At 40.7% G+C, this 14,839-nt stretch overlaps 3 protein-coding genes across 7 annotated transcripts; all 3 read right to left on the bottom strand.

Moving 5' to 3' along the window:
* Positions 1–795: 795 nt before the first annotated feature.
* Positions 796–2,918, bottom strand: LOC116193532. Of its 2 annotated transcripts, none has more exons than XM_031522266.1 (3): positions 2,398–2,916; positions 1,902–2,069; positions 796–1,320 (listed from the first exon to the last, which is right to left on the bottom strand). In XM_031522266.1, exons 1-3 carry the CDS (start codon positions 2,863–2,865, stop codon positions 1,099–1,101), a joined length of 858 nt encoding a protein of 285 aa, XP_031378126.1. In that variant the 5' UTR covers positions 2,866–2,916; the 3' UTR covers positions 796–1,098. The 2 variants fall into 2 exon arrangements, with proteins under 2 accessions (XP_031378126.1, XP_031378127.1); XM_031522267.1 differs by lacking the exon at positions 796–1,320 and adding an exon at positions 1,339–1,565 and having other exon boundaries at positions 2,398–2,918.
* A 1,619-nt stretch (positions 2,919–4,537) lies between these two features.
* On the bottom strand, positions 4,538–6,965 carry LOC116194281 (uncharacterized protein C24B11.05). Of its 4 annotated transcripts, none has more exons than XM_031523055.1 (8): positions 6,832–6,965; positions 6,178–6,243; positions 6,018–6,083; positions 5,838–5,935; positions 5,621–5,746; positions 5,233–5,523; positions 5,041–5,106; positions 4,538–4,944 (listed from the first exon to the last, which is right to left on the bottom strand). In XM_031523055.1, exons 2-8 carry the CDS (start codon positions 6,227–6,229, stop codon positions 4,789–4,791), a joined length of 855 nt encoding a protein of 284 aa, XP_031378915.1. In that variant the 5' UTR covers positions 6,230–6,243; positions 6,832–6,965; the 3' UTR covers positions 4,538–4,788. The 4 variants fall into 4 exon arrangements, with proteins under 4 accessions (XP_031378915.1, XP_031378914.1, XP_031378912.1 ...); XM_031523054.1 differs by lacking the exon at positions 6,832–6,965 and adding an exon at positions 6,431–6,481; XM_031523052.1 differs by lacking the exon at positions 6,832–6,965 and adding an exon at positions 6,315–6,448.
* A 4,542-nt stretch (positions 6,966–11,507) lies between these two features.
* Positions 11,508–13,385, bottom strand: LOC116198120 (transcription factor MYB61-like). The gene is made up of 3 exons (XM_031528463.1): positions 13,030–13,385; positions 12,796–12,925; positions 11,508–12,700 (listed from the first exon to the last, which is right to left on the bottom strand). Exons 1-3 carry the CDS (start codon positions 13,160–13,162, stop codon positions 11,776–11,778), a joined length of 1,188 nt encoding a protein of 395 aa, XP_031384323.1. The 5' UTR covers positions 13,163–13,385; the 3' UTR covers positions 11,508–11,775.
* Positions 13,386–14,839: the final 1,454 nt, after the last annotated feature.

Below are 14,839 nucleotides of genomic sequence, written 5' to 3'. Positions count from 1 at the left end.
TAGCCCAATTCATCTTGGAAAGGAACTCATTCATGGGCTCAGTTTAATTCATCTTGGAAAGTTTTCCATGTTAGCTATATAGGCGCGATAGACGCATTCGCTCAGTCTTCAAAGCCCACAACTTGTTCCGTTCCTCATCCTGAAGAGAAGCAGCACTATTTTTTAAGTAATAAAGGACTAGATACATAACCCTGTCAATGGGGTACTCTCCGATGACCCATTTGATGCAGTCAACATTGAAGAAGAATATTTTGTGATCTGGCTGTCTCGCATACATATAGATCATGGTTCTACGGACCCGATAAGCTTGAGATATTGGACGAAAGACAGGCTGAGAAATGAAATTTGCATCGATGATGGTATCTATTGGCTGCAAAAGAAGTTTCTAGTCGCGGCCATCGGAAGCTTCCACCAGCTTGCTCGCTTGAGATCCAATATCATCATGACCTTAGAGGAATTAGTACAAGAGCCACGAGCCTGCTAAGAAGAGCAAGAGGAGGGAAAAGAAATTCACCAAGAACCAAAACAGTTTGATTTGACGATTTTGAGTTGGGTGCCAGGTCGGGCAAGAGTTTGAATGGAGAGAAGTTCCCACTTCCCAGAACACTCTCTTTTAAGGCACTTCCGGTTCTACTTTCTATGCGGCACATTCTGCTCGGAGGCAGGCTCGAGCAGTACTCTATATGCTACTTACCAAAAACGCGACAATCCTGATCCGACATGGGAAGGTTTGGATCACCATGTAATGAATGATGCCTAATGCTGACCGTCACGAAACTATTAATCAGGTTGATGTAATTTCGTTTAGTTCTCAAATAAATTATACTTCTGTTTCTTGCATAGTACATATACTTACATGTGTATACATGTGAATTTTTCCGTTAATAAATGTATTAAACTTGCATACTTCGAACATTGAAATCTTAACAAAAGAAGTTAGAACAAAATCCCATCCCCATGATACCTGAAGACGTGAGATCAAGACCTCTACCGTGTCAAGCATCAAGTCTTAATGTCCTTCCCTCTGCCTAAGGCCTTAAGTCAAAAGAAAGCATTTCTTATCTGCCTTTAGCTTGCGGGTTGAAAGAAATGCATTTCTCACTGAGGGGCGGGATGTATTGATGCAGCAGGTGGAGTAATAGCTTTATTTGCTTCTTCTCGAATGGATGCAAGGTTTGCCCTTATCTCCTTGCAGAGTATCCCTTCAACAAGCTGCACAGGTAACCACAGCTTCGGCTTCACGTCAACAACATACGAAAGAGTTGACTGGAATTCTCGACCCCATGTAAGGTCAGAGTCTTCATGTCCTTCTCCATGCCACTGAAGCATCCAGAATCAAACTAGACATTGTAAAGACTTACAAGCACCTTGGCAATACTACATCCGGTTACAGAGTACTAATGGTGAGTTTTGAGCAGGCATTATGTGGTGAGGTTACATAGCCATCTATCAAGGGTCCACTGTTCCCTACCAGGTCAGGGCATGGATGGCCTAGGTAGAAGGGACGCACGGCCTTTTACTAACCAGGTGGATGTCATCTCCAATAGGTTATGCTCGGCATCAAACTTTAAAAAAAAAAAAAAGAAAAACTTCAGAGGACTTTCAGGCAGGGCCAAGTTTCTAATTAACACGGGAATGTATCCTAGGTCAAATTATGATTAATGCATTCGAAGCTCTCGAACCTTCTTGAGCTGCTAATCGCTAATCGGCAGGCCACCTTCTACTTCAACTTTGCAATTTCTTGTCTCATGCTATTAAACAATTAAGACCAATCTACTCTCTCAAGCTGCCTGATCCATTTCCTTACGAATTCCCTTCTACGCTAACAGCCAACTACTAAATTTCCAACTCAAAAGGCAATCAAAGTCCAACTACCAACATAGGGATGCCAAAGAATATACCTGTTTGATAGACCATTTTCCTTCAAATACTTGAAAATCGCCTTCAATCATCTTGAACTCGATATCACGCTTTTGGCCATTCGGCAGATCCTCGAGATCCTTCTCATAGCAATCGACAACTCCTTTGGCATTAAATTTCAGCCCAAATGCCAAGTTCTGCTCTCCTATCTGTCCAAGACAAGAAGAGCACCCCCGCATTAGACACTTAAACAAATCTGTGTGCCTTTAGTCAATTCTGATAACAAAAAGGATCTCGATTCTAATCCGTCTCAATCCATTAAATCAGGATCATCTGCATTGGATGTTCGAGTTCATCCATACATCCAAGTTTAAACACATTTCAGTAAGGATAATTCACTGGAATTTGCTAAGCAAGCAACAAATACACACCGAATACGATGACACGACAAGACGATTCAGTGAAACCCAATTCCACATTTTTGGTATGAACAAAGAGATTACTGATATGAAAGTCCAAGAAAGTCTGGACCTTTACCTGATAGAGCCGGGCAAAATTCTCCCCCTTCTCCATCAGTTCGCTCACGGCAAGACCCGGAATGAAATCAGCCAATCTCTCGTAGTCCGTCAAGATCCCCCAAATGGTTTCCAGGGTCGCGTCGATTCCGATTCTAGACAAAATCCTCCTCGTGTTCTTCCCCGTCCTCGTAATCTCTATGTAAACCCCGTCCCCCGACACAGATTCCGCTTCCCCCTCCGACAGGGTGTCCGGATCCCGGAATTCCTCTTCATCTTCCCCATCGGCTGCCTTCTCGTGCAGTGTAATCGAGCCATCGGGGTCAGAGCAGCTGGGCGAGAATGGCCTGAACTTGAGATTGAAATCTCTGGGCGATGCGAAGACCACGGACTGGGGTACTCTGGAGGAGAAGGGGATTGAGAATCGTGCAGTGGTTGCCGCTAAGAAGGAAGGGGAGGTGATGGGTTCCAGTGACAGACACGGCCGCATGTTTGTTTGGCTTCAGCTCAACGGATTCAACGAACCGTCGATGTGTCCCGTTTTGTAACGTGTACAGACATATATGTTGACCCTTTTTTCCTGTTACAAAGTGACCTAAAATTTAATATAATAAAAGAGTAATAATTAATAATTAATAAAAAAGTACAGGTAGTTTCACTAAATATCGGATTGGCGAGGTGTTACTGAGCTATATTTCATGGTCCTCACTTTGTATAAATAAATCAATATAAATAAACTGAATCTCGGATAGAAAAATTCAAATTTCACAGAAAGATTGATTGCTCAAATCGTACTCCAAATTTCTAGACCATAATACTTGAGTTATCAGATTGCTAAGCCGCTAGATGTCGAGGTTGAATTTCTTGTTTAGGTAATTGTGCGCAATTGCTCAGAAATAACAATCACGTTTTTTTAAAGGAAGAAGGAGGATTGGATATTAAGGAGTTAGAGGTATGGAATAAGGATTGTGCCTTGAAACTCATTCGGCTTTTATCAAGAAATCATATTCTCTCTGGATTGCTTGGGTAAATGCGTATCTTGTGAGATGCAGAAGTTTCTGGAGTTTAAAACCTCCAAGTAACGGCTCTTATGCTTGGAGGAAGCTCTTCAAGTTAAGGAGCACAATCTATCCACTTATCAGTCATCATATGGGTCATGGTAAATCAACATTCTTTTGGCTTGATGATAACTGGAGCACATCTTGTCTATCGGTCCATGTACACAACAGCTGCGGTATCCCTCTCAATGCAAGTGTTGCTCATACTGCTGCTACGGAGGACTGGGAAAATGGAAGATTTAGAGATGTTGAAAGGCACCTTATTTAGTCAATTCTTATTGCAGTTAGACCGATTGATGAAAAGGAGGATGAGGTCACATGGAAAGCAGATAACAAAGGCCCCTTCTCCCGCAATAGTGCTTGGAATGCCATGAGAGTGAAGCATGACAGAGTCCCTTGGTTTAAGCTCATTCGGTTCTATCCTAGTGTTCCAAGGCACTGCTTCATTAGCTTGTTGGTCATTCAAAATAGAATTGACACCCTAGAGAAAATAGCAGTTTGGAATAATGGGGTGGACACTACTTGTGTTCTTTGTGGTTAAGAGGTTGAGTGGAGAGATCATATTTTCTTTGCGTGTTCTGTCACAGGGAAAATATAGGAGGAAGTCTTAAGAAGTTGTGGCATTCACAGGAGGGTTGGAAGCTGGTACTATGAGCTCAATTGGGCTGTCATGAATCTTAAAGGCAAAGCAATTCACAAGTTGCTCCTCAAGATTGCATGGAATTCATATGTTTATCATGTATGGAGGGTTAGATACAATTGGCATTTTGCAGACAAAACGATCTCTCCGTAGCAAGCTTGGATTTCTATTCGAAATACAGTGCAGGGAAGACTTCTGGGCATTCCTGACTTAGAGAAAAAGATAAGGAATGAGGCACATAAGAAGCTCTTAAGTGATTGGGGTGTTATCAGGTAGTTGTTGCTATTGCATTTCGTTTATAGCTCTTCAAGGGGCTTTTTGTTTGGGCCTGCGTGCCCGTTGGAATTTAATGCCTTATACTGGACCGAGGCTTACTACTATGGGCTCGATTGTATTTGGTCCGTTTTATCAATAAAGAGCTAAGCTGGTTTCGACCAAAAAAAAAATCACGTTTTCGTTGGAGCATGCCAAGTAGCTTGGCTAGTTACATATCTAGTAAGTAAAGAGTGATGAAGTCACCACAGTACAAATCTCATCATTGTAGGGAAATGATACTTACACACAGTATCACTTGTATTGAGTTCATCACATATGTTAGACTCAAAATGTAATACATTTTACAAAGGTGCGATAGAATGTTGGGCCCCTTCTTAAAAGTTTTGATGCCCACGAGTGCAATGCATTGATCGGTGCATATGAAGGTGCAAAACAAGTCCTATGCACGGACCACGGTTTCGATGGCAGTTCCTTGTATGAATTGCTCGATCTGCTCGGCTTCTTGGCCTTCCCATATCTCAGGTAGAGCCTCTTTGATGTTGTGAACGCTTCCCAGGGAATGATCTGCTCCTGGAACCAGTACTGAGCTCCCAACCTGCCATTTTCATGTTCATTTTCGATCAAAACGGAGTGGCTTTTAACTTGAATCAATCATACAAAAAGAAAGAGCTACAGCCTATCGTCGACATACAATAACTGTATGAAGTCCGGCTGCTTTCCCACTTGCGATGTTCCTTGTGCTGTCATCGAAGAAAATCTGAAAACAAGAACTTCCATTAGTTCTTTATCTATGCCTTACAGGTATCTGGTAAAACAACACGAATTAAAATTTGAATTAAGCGTATAGCTCTCAGGGTAGTAATTAAGGCTAGGAGGCACTTACTGTTTTACTCGGGTCAACATTTGCTATTCTGATTGCAGCTTCCATGGCTTCCACAGAGGGTTTACAGAGGATCCGTGACTTGGAGCTCAAGCCATTGCTCCCGCTATCACTATTTGAATCCATGTCATCTCCCGGAAACGATATTTTCTCATCATTGTGATCGAGCAGATCATCTGCAGGTTCAGGAGACGGGTTAAGAGTCTCGAAGCAAATCACGCCTTCAAAACAGTCCTCCAGTCCCAACCTGCTCAGCACTTTAGCCACGTGATCTTTGTCTGCATTCGTAAAGACCTGAAAGAACCAAACATTTGTATAGAAAATCAAATTTTTGAGAAAACTACGACCAGTGTATAGAAGATGGGAAAAAAGTATTTATGTTTTCTCATACGATTTTGCGCTGCGGCATTGAGAGCAGGAGGTTCCTAAGAACGGGGTCTGGCTTGAGTGTCTCATAAGGTAATCTCCCATGGACATAAGCATGAAACTCATCATTGTCAAATTCATATCCAAGAGCCTAAATTGTTAAAAGATTGAGACTGGTTAATTTTTCGGTATGATAAAACATCAAAGGAAGTGAAAGGACAAGTCAAGTTTAGTCCTGTCACCTTCAGTCCAGCCATGGTTGTCCCATATTCCCTGTACAGTTCTAAGCACATCCTCAGGACTTCACTCTCTTCGATTTGAAGATTATGCAGCATGTAATCTGCCATTGAAATCAGTCGCAACGTTATGTCTCAATTCAGTTGTCAACTGAACCCTAACAGAAATCGCAATCAAAGTCATACCTTCAATATTTTTCCGGCATGCCAAATTGATGCCTGAGCTCAAGGGGTAAAGGGTATCATCCATATCTGTGGATCATGAGATGAAGTTTCTAATGCCATCCATATTATATTTCTTTCAATTGCTTTACACACCAATTTAAAACTGCGTAAGGGAACTTACCGAAGAGCAAGCACTCATACTTGGCTCCACTGGGCACACCGGCGGCATCCATTTCCGAGAATATGCCTGCAAGAGGATTTACTTGAGATTGAAGAAAACGCTGTTTCTGTTTCATCAGAAAAACTTAATACAATCACCGTTCCCTTCCGCTTTGCTGCAGAAACTTGCATAGTCGGCATGCAGTAGGAAAAACTCATTGAGACAACTTAGTTGCATCAAAACTAATCAAACCAGGGAAAGAAACCCAACGGACCCATCGAGGATGTGTTGCTGTATGCAAGAGCAGGGGCATGGTGCTCGAAGTAGCTCGAGTTTTATAGACAGAAAGAAACCATCTCTGATCCTCATATTCTAAGATGTCAAATTAAAATATTCAGCATGATTGCAAGCATTATATGATGAAACCAAGGCAAGCCCATCAGGTGAATCATATGACTAAAATAATCCTCAGTGTTTTGTCTATTCGAACAAAACAATAAAGAAAAACGGACAAGAAAAAAACACGGTTACAGATGCGTAATTCAACCTATATAAAACTAAATAACCCCTCAGTCCTTTGTATAATATTCGAACAAAAAACCAACAGAAACAGAGAAGAAAAACAACAGTTACAGAAACATAATTCATTCAGCCTAAAAAAAGAACAACGCAGACCTTGAAAGAGTAGGGATTGGTGAATGCAACAGCCCTGGATGATGATCGAACGTAGGGTTAGAGGTCCTATTTATAATGTTTGGAAGATCAAAGAGGAGGAGCCCACCAATAAGAGAAATGGAGAAGTGTGACTGTTTCAATACCTGATGTGGTGAGCATCTTCTTTTTTTTCCATTCCTCTGGTGCAATTCCTATTCTGTATTCCCTTTAAAAATCCACTTTGCTTTCTGTTACTTTTCAATTTATTGGGGACGATAAGATAACGCCTTTTTCTTATCATTTTCTTTCTGCTTCCTGTTACGACCAAATCTTATCATTAACCTTTTAAGACCACAAGGTATTCTTAACGCACCGGATGAAAATGATCCTTAATTTGGTGTCGGTTTGGCTCAGGCATATGAGGTAATAGTTTATAAAATCCAAAACCAGTGATAAACCACCAAGCGATCGAGGCCTAGACCTTCAGTAGATGAAGGTAGGGAACCCGAAGTATAATATCACTCATGGTGTTGATTATGGTTTGGATTAACCTGTACAGGAAAACACTAACGTGTTCGACTCGAAAAACCAAACATGGACAACCTTTCTGAATTCATTTTTGGGCACGGTCTAAGCTTCTCTCGATCATCCTATTCTCTTCCAGATATCAATTAAACCATTTTATCACGTTTTAGGTTAGTGTTTCTAGTCATTTTTTACTATATTTACATTAAATTAGACAAATACACGGAGAAAAGGCAACAAGGTTGGATGTCAACCGATTTAGTGATCCAACACACGTTGGCCACATTCATATACTTTAATTATTCGCCATCGTCATATCTATTAGGAAGGAATAATGGGGTTAATGCACTTTATTTGACTATTTTATGGAAATGGGACAAATGGTTTTAAGAATCACGGAATCAAGAATGTGGTGTGGCAGAGATTACACTGCTCAACCATTAAGTGGAGCTTCCAGAGATCGGGATGGAATCTATTCCTTTATCAGTGTACAGAAAGTACGTTAAACAGAGGTATGATGCAATGATGTTTCTCCCACTTAGGGCATATTTCTTTATCCCCATAATCATAAATCTACTTTGCGTATCTCTCTGTTTCTTGGTTAAAAAGCAGGAACTTGCTTCCCACTGGAAGCTGGAAAGGATTATCCATTCAGTGGTTAGGCCGGGAATCGAAATGATGGATCGAGACAAGCAGAAACGGAACTCCTATACCTTTTCATTTTAATCTCGGTTAATACTTGACATGACTTTAAAAAAAAAAAATTCTATAAGTTGTTTCATTGACATAACTGAATATCTGCATAAAACTCGAATATATTAAAAAAAAAACGGGACTCGAGATTGAACTATCTTCTGTGTGGGAATGATTCTATTCTATGCCACTGCACTAGTCCTTCTGCAAGTAGAAAATGCTCGTGCATGGATCTGAGTATTGTCCATCAACTAGTCGGCGTTGTCTTTATTTCAAACGTATCGAGCCTGATATTGATGCGCATTATCATATCGGCTGTAAAATTATCGGGCCAAAGGTCCAAAAGAGTGTGTGCATTATTTGATTAAATCATTTCCGGTACACTCAACTGTGATGATGCATAAGCTATTTCAATCAAGTGTAGGGTTTACCATATATTTTAACAATAAGGATATATATTTCTTGAAAATATTTCAGAATTTATGTAGTAATACAATAGAGAAATTTCTTTGAAGCTGATTTATGCACTTTTAAGCCGTAAATTAAGCAATTCATCGGAACTCTCCGGTACTCTAGGGCAGTACCAAGAGGCATTCTAATGACAAGTGCACCCAACAATCCATAGGGGGTAAATGCGGTACAAAATCACGACATAAATCGAATTAAACAGATATTGGAAAATGGGTAGGAAACTCACCTAGAATCACGAATGCCTTCGGGTCTGCTTCCTTGTGATGTGAACTCCTCTGAAAATATAACACAACCCTACAGGAATAACAGACTATACATATACGTTGTTAATGTTTCAAATATATTTGTAATGTTAATTTTGTTCTTATATATAGCCTCATAACGACGTATATAATCTTTGATGATAATAAACTTAGTGGGTGTAGAAATCGGGAAGAATAATTAAGATTACGGGTACTATAATTGCATTCAAAATTTCAAACAAATACCGAATATGATAGAAATTATTTGCCAGTAATTAGAACGGATAACTTCCATTAATTGACTATGTATCTATCAAAAAATATCCATGCATGTGGCACCAACCCTCTGCTCCGCATTCTAGGACGATAATGATGACAAAGTGAGAGGGCGTTTGGCGCGAAGTAGTTCATGCGGACACTGCTAAAAAACTGATTTTAAATTTTATGGGCTCGTCAGATTTTTATATTTGACTAGAGCATATTACCGGTGATCTGGATACTTAAGATGATCCACTTGTCCATTCAGCTAGTAAGATACTTTCCTAACACGGATTGACTATCTATATTGCTAGCAAGATTACCGGCAATATAATATTACCACTCCTTACCAAACATGGTAAGGTAATATTACCAAGCAAATGGTAAACATTTTGTACCCTCAATCCATCCCTCAGGAGATTAGGAGTATTGTTAATGATATAATCTCTGCTCTAAATCTTTTTCCAATTTGGATATGCTCCTGAATTTCTAGGTCTGAAAATGCCCTCGCTCATGACTTGGGTCAGTTTAGCTCAATGTCAAATTTTCACTCTCTTTGTATCTACGAGGGGTACCCAGACCTTAATCCAGTTACCTTTGTAGAAACTTCTATTTCCTATTAATGAATTATCTTATTTAGCGAAAAAAAAAAGAGTAAATGGTAAACATCTATCTCAATGAGAATTTAAATTACCATTTAAATGGTAAATACACTATTCGCCACCTAAGGACAATGTACAGACAAAATTTCATAGATAATTTAAAGACTTTATTTAACTGATTTAAAATGCTTTATCTAGTTATTAAGATTTGTATTTCATTATACTAAATCATTCTTTGTAACCGGAAAAAAAAATTGCTTTTATCCCTTTTGCTCTTGTTGGTTGATTGTGATTCCAGGCCCATGCTGTCCTTGGGCATTCTATTTCGGCCCATGGACCGCTGTCTCAGCCTGTAGGATTGCTAATCGGGTCGGAATTGCAATCTGAACAGCCCAACCAGATGGGCTGTTAATCGACAGGTTGTGCACCCTCCAAAAAAACCTTCACGAATTCGACTCTATACACCCTCTCATAAGGTGCATGCATTGCCCCAGTCGATCCCGTATCGCGAGCCCGTCCCCGGATATATGGTCCTACTCCTGCATGTTTGATCACATACCGCAAGCGAGCGAGATGCAAACCCGCATCCCTAACCTTAATCTTCTCATCTTCAACAAGAAGAAAGTTACTATATATGTATTGTACCGTCTGTTTCAAATTAGTTTTCATGGTTCAATCGTAGAGCGTCCTAACTACACCCATTCTTCAAACACCTTACGGCATGACGAGGATTTTTCAACACAGAGGACGATAAGTGTCCACTTATGTGCCCGTGTGTTTTAAAATAATGGGCCTATAGGAATGGATGCTTCTCACAGATGATCAAAGACAAAAACAGATGGAAATTTTAATTGGACGTACAGCTCGGTTAGTCATGGAGAGGAGATCAATCATATGAGGAGGTGGGTCCTCCAGACTAATTGGGCCTTTATTTTTCCTCCAATAATAGGGAACTGATTTTTCCAAATTTAATTAATTTAGTTGCTTGCTTCTCCTCCCAAGCTTATTTCCAGTATGCTTGTGGTCATTTTTCCCATCGCATTTGTTGTTTGATAGCATATGCAAAAGGGAAGAGAGGTCTTCGTTTTCAACCAAATCTTCGTCTTTCGCTGTACAGATCACATCCAGCTTGTTCACTTCGGAGACCAGCCCGGGATCTCCTTATTTGAACTTAGGCGACTTCCCGTTATTTATTGCTGTAAAGACGCGAAGCAGTCTCGTTCTCTGGACTGACCTAAAAGACATTTAACAAGCAATCCTATTGATCGATCCGCTCCATGTTGTTATCGGAATCTTGCGCTCTTACAAAGTCCAAGGATATCCATGATTTCTGCCGTTTTAACTTTGAACTTTTACCTAAGCGGCGGGGCCCAATATTCTCTCACTCGTATGAAGTTTACAGCATGTAACAGTTCGCAGTTGATTCTCGAACATCATGGGTTTGCTGTATTTGCCATCAAGTCAGAGGATTAATCAAATTGAATTGAAATTGAAATCCCACAGTAGAAGTAGAAGTGTTTGATCTCTGTGTGATGATGGTATAATGGGGGGAGGGAGGAGCCCCATGGATGAGATGGCATGAAAACGACACGTATATGGCTCCTGAAAAAGATTGAATGTGACAATCTCTTCGTACGGACCATAAAGTTTTTTTGGAATTTTATTTTTCAAACCCACGCCTTCTTCATCCATACGTTTGTTTGACGTCTCAGTTTCTCGGGCGCTGAAAATTGGCTTGGCCCCTCCATCCATAATCCCGAATCAAACTGAACACTAGAGATTAGTAGTCAGTCGGCGCGCATGTACGGTCGGTTCTGATGAGATTCAAATTCGGATAAGCTTTCTGATTAACCGAGGAAAGGGACTGATGGGCGCGGAAAAAAATCACCATTGATGCAGACACAAATCCAAATCCAATCTCTCCGTTTCTACATTTTAACCTCACATGCAAACAGAAACAACAGTGGACGGATAGGTTGGGGATAACTCGTGATTTACCGGGAATAAGAAAAAAAAAAAAAAAAAAAGGAAAAACAACAGTAGGCCTTAATTCTCGCTGCTCAAATCTATTCAAATCCAAAACAAAACTAAGAAAATGTTGTTTGAGATTAATAGGAATTATGGAATCCTATATACAAACTGATGATCGGAATGATCTGAATTCTCTCTTCCAATCAGCAGAGCTGGTTCTGTTGGGGCCACAGGAAACTCGAGCTACTGCTCGCGATGAAATGAGATACGTCTGATTTGATTTCATTGTACAGTGACTGCGGAGTCGGGTTCTGGAAGTTCGCTGCTGCCATTAGCAGAGATGAATTGGGAAAATAGTCTGCCCACTTGACTTCTCCGGTTTGATTTTGTGATTCCATGAGACAGACTGAATTAGAGGACTCCTTGTCGGATGCGCTGCAGTCGGCTAACCCCCAAGAGAAAATTCCGCTCTCGATGAACGACCCGTTGCTATTATTGCTTGAACTCGAAGCATTGCTTGGGTCCCAGAGCCTGGTCTCGTCGAGTGGAAAGGACTTCAGCGGAAGGCTCTCGGTTAGAACTGTCGCCGAAGGCCTGAAACCGACTGGGCTGGAGAGGTATGAGCTGGTGGACTGCGGGAGGATAGATGGTATCAGGTTAGTGTCGAGATTGAGTTCCGAGTTCATCCCGAATGATTTGCCCATCTGGGCGAGCCAAATGGAAGGGCTGGAGATCGCCGAGCAGCTTGGGACTTGGGTGTTGGGTGCGTAACTGCCCAATGCCTGCAGAGGATTGAAGCTCTCTTCTGAGTAGTAGTCTCTGCTGAAAGCAGAGCTGCCATTGCTTGCCATTGCTGCGTCATCTTCCTGCTTCATCTGAAAGGCCTGCGGTGGCGACAGTGATGATCTCTGCTCGGTTACGGCTGAATTGGGCTTGGAGCTGTGAGCCTTCTCCTGGGCTTTCGATGATTTGTTGTCCTTGTCATTTCCATTCTCAACCTCTGACAGCGGCTTGTGGGTCGCAGGGTCAATGCCCTTTTGCCTCAGCTTCTTCTTCAGGCACGAGTTCCACAGGTTCTTGATCTCGTTGTCCGTTCTTCCGGGCAGCTGCGCAGCTATCTGAGACCACCTGCCGACGCCAAGAGGACATGTCAGATTAAGTTGAACCTGGACCTGAACGGAACATGGCAAATGGAGGAAATCTATCAATCAAATCTTTCTCACCTGTTTCCTAGGACTGCATGGAGCTCAATGATAAGGTTCTCTTCCTCCTGAGAGAACGTGCCTCTCTTCAAATCAGGCCTGAGGTAGTTAATCCACCTTAGCCTGCAGCTCTTCCCGCACCTCTGCAGACCTGCAAAATCAATTGAATTACCACCCGGAAAGGATAACCGGTAACCAAAACAGAATCACTAAGCTTATATAAGAAGAGCCGGCGACATCATAGAAGTACCGTACCGGCTTGTTTAGGGACGGAGCTCCAACAACCATGGCCGTACTTGGTGATGTACCGGAGGAGCTTCTCGTCCTCCTCAGGAGACCAGAGGCCTTTCCTCAACTTCTGCTTGTAACAGCAAGAGTGCCTCCCCATTCCCGGCCAACCAATTCAACTGTAAAAGAACTAATCTAATTATAGGAAGTTCCTTTCTTTCTTGGTCGTTCTTGTCCCGTTAGGTGAAATGTCAGCAATGAATTCTTAGCAGAACAAAGATGTGATCATGAGAGAAGGGAAGGAAGGAAAAGGAAGTAGCAGAGCAATCAGGAAAGGAAAGGAGAGCTGAATATTAATATAGAGTGGAGGGAAGGGGAAGGAGAGACTCTTCTTCTTAATGAAAGTGTGTGTGTGTGTGTGTGTGTGTGTGTGTGTGTGTGTGTGTGTGTCTGTGTCTCTGTCAAATTTCTCTTTCAAAACTACAGTAGTCTCTGCTTCTTCCAGTCCCTACTCCATTTTTGTTTTCCACAAAAGAGTAATCTCTTGTGGAATCATGACAGTAACAAGTGAATTCCTTCCATACTCAGCAGTCTTCCACTTGAGTTTGATGTGATCCACCCGATACGTTATTTAGAAAATTTTGGAGTTCGTATCTTTTCAATTATAGGTCGAATCTTCAAGTTACAAATTTTTTTTCTTGGGTGAATAATGAAAGTAACTAAATTTCACTAAAAAGTTTGGACATTATTGAAAAGAACTCGAAAAATATATTATAAATACTACTACGCTTCTTCACAGGACCCTCCTTGTCTCTCAGACAAACTCTCTATCTTTTTCTTTGTATCTCCCTTTTTTCTTTTTTTTCCTTTTAAAGACTTAAAGATAGTACTTTAAAGAAATTTCTTCTACAACATGATGACTTCGAAAAGTTCCATCATTGCATAAAAGATGCAACTTTCACTATTTTTTCCAAAACCTATTGCGGGAATTCCTCTCAGTTTCTGATGAAAACAATCAACCGGAATCTCACCCTCTTTTTTTTCTTTTTCTTTTTTTTTGTATTTTAGTATTAGGAAGTCCAACGGATTTCAACTAATTCATTTCAAGCGACATCAGCCTTCTAAGAAATGAATCTCTCCCAAACAAGGATTTTATCCATTCATAAGACTCATATTCAAGATTTTGCTAGAGGAAAACATATGTTAAAACGCTTGAACCGACCATTATTGATCACCGTAATCTCACAATTTCATAACTTCCGTCCTTCAATTTTCTCCAATACTAGAAACAATTTACAAATATTAGTTTTTTTTTCCTTTTATTGGCTTATTCCAAATCCAGAATGGATATGCCTTCTTTCACACGACTGCTTCCAAAAATATTAAGGCGGGATTGAAAACTTAATTAAAAGTGATGTGTACTCTTGAATATGCGCAGTGAAGGTGGTTTCACCCAAAATTAGTCGGTTGTTGGACTCTTAAAATGATCAGTTCACAAGAAATAGATCTTTCTTACATTTCAAGTAACATCACGATTACATAATCAACCGCTTTCTATACGTAAAACCATCCCCGCGATAAGAAATTCATTTATGCGTTCTCACTTAACTCTCTCCTCGTCGATGAACATCCCAGTTCGCTTTTTGGTCATCCAATTGTAGCACATTTAGCTTATCCATTGATATTTTTTTTTAGCTGTTCACTAGCTAATTGATTATCAATGATCGCTGCGACGACAATGGCAAAATTTTCTGTTTAGCAGGCCCAAGGAGAAATATTTTCATCATAAATTAATTAACTTAAGAATATAGCAGCTTAATTTGCATAATGAAGATTA

The sequence above is a fragment of the Punica granatum genome, chromosome 2 (assembly GCF_007655135.1).
Source record: "Punica granatum isolate Tunisia-2019 chromosome 2, ASM765513v2, whole genome shotgun sequence".
In the NCBI taxonomy this organism is placed as follows: domain Eukaryota; kingdom Viridiplantae; phylum Streptophyta; class Magnoliopsida; order Myrtales; family Lythraceae; genus Punica; species Punica granatum.
This window is presented reverse-complemented; position numbering and strand designations above follow the sequence as displayed.

Coding starts and splice junctions, on each gene's coding strand:
- LOC116198120 (XM_031528463.1), bottom strand. CDS start 13,162: ATGGGGAGGCACTCTTGCTGTTACAAGCAGAAGTTGAGGAAAGGCCTC. Junction 12,926..13,029: donor CTCCGTCCCTAAACAAGCCG/GTACGGTACTTC, acceptor TTGATTTTGCAG/GTCTGCAGAGGTGCGGGAAG. Junction 12,701..12,795: donor CATGCAGTCCTAGGAAACAG/GTGAGAAAGATT, acceptor TGGCGTCGGCAG/GTGGTCTCAGATAGCTGCGC.
- LOC116193532 (XM_031522266.1), bottom strand. CDS start 2,865: ATGCGGCCGTGTCTGTCACTGGAACCCATCACCTCCCCTTCCTTCTTA. Junction 2,070..2,397: donor ATTTTGCCCGGCTCTATCAG/GTAAAGGTCCAG, acceptor TGTCTTGGACAG/ATAGGAGAGCAGAACTTGGC. Junction 1,321..1,901: donor GAAAATGGTCTATCAAACAG/GTATATTCTTTG, acceptor TGGATGCTTCAG/TGGCATGGAGAAGGACATGA.
- LOC116194281 (XM_031523052.1), bottom strand. CDS start 6,393: ATGCAACTAAGTTGTCTCAATGAGTTTTTCCTACTGCATGCCGACTAT. Junction 6,084..6,177: donor GTATGAGTGCTTGCTCTTCG/GTAAGTTCCCTT, acceptor CATGATCCACAG/ATATGGATGATACCCTTTAC. Junction 5,747..5,837: donor CAACCATGGCTGGACTGAAG/GTGACAGGACTA, acceptor TTAACAATTTAG/GCTCTTGGATATGAATTTGA.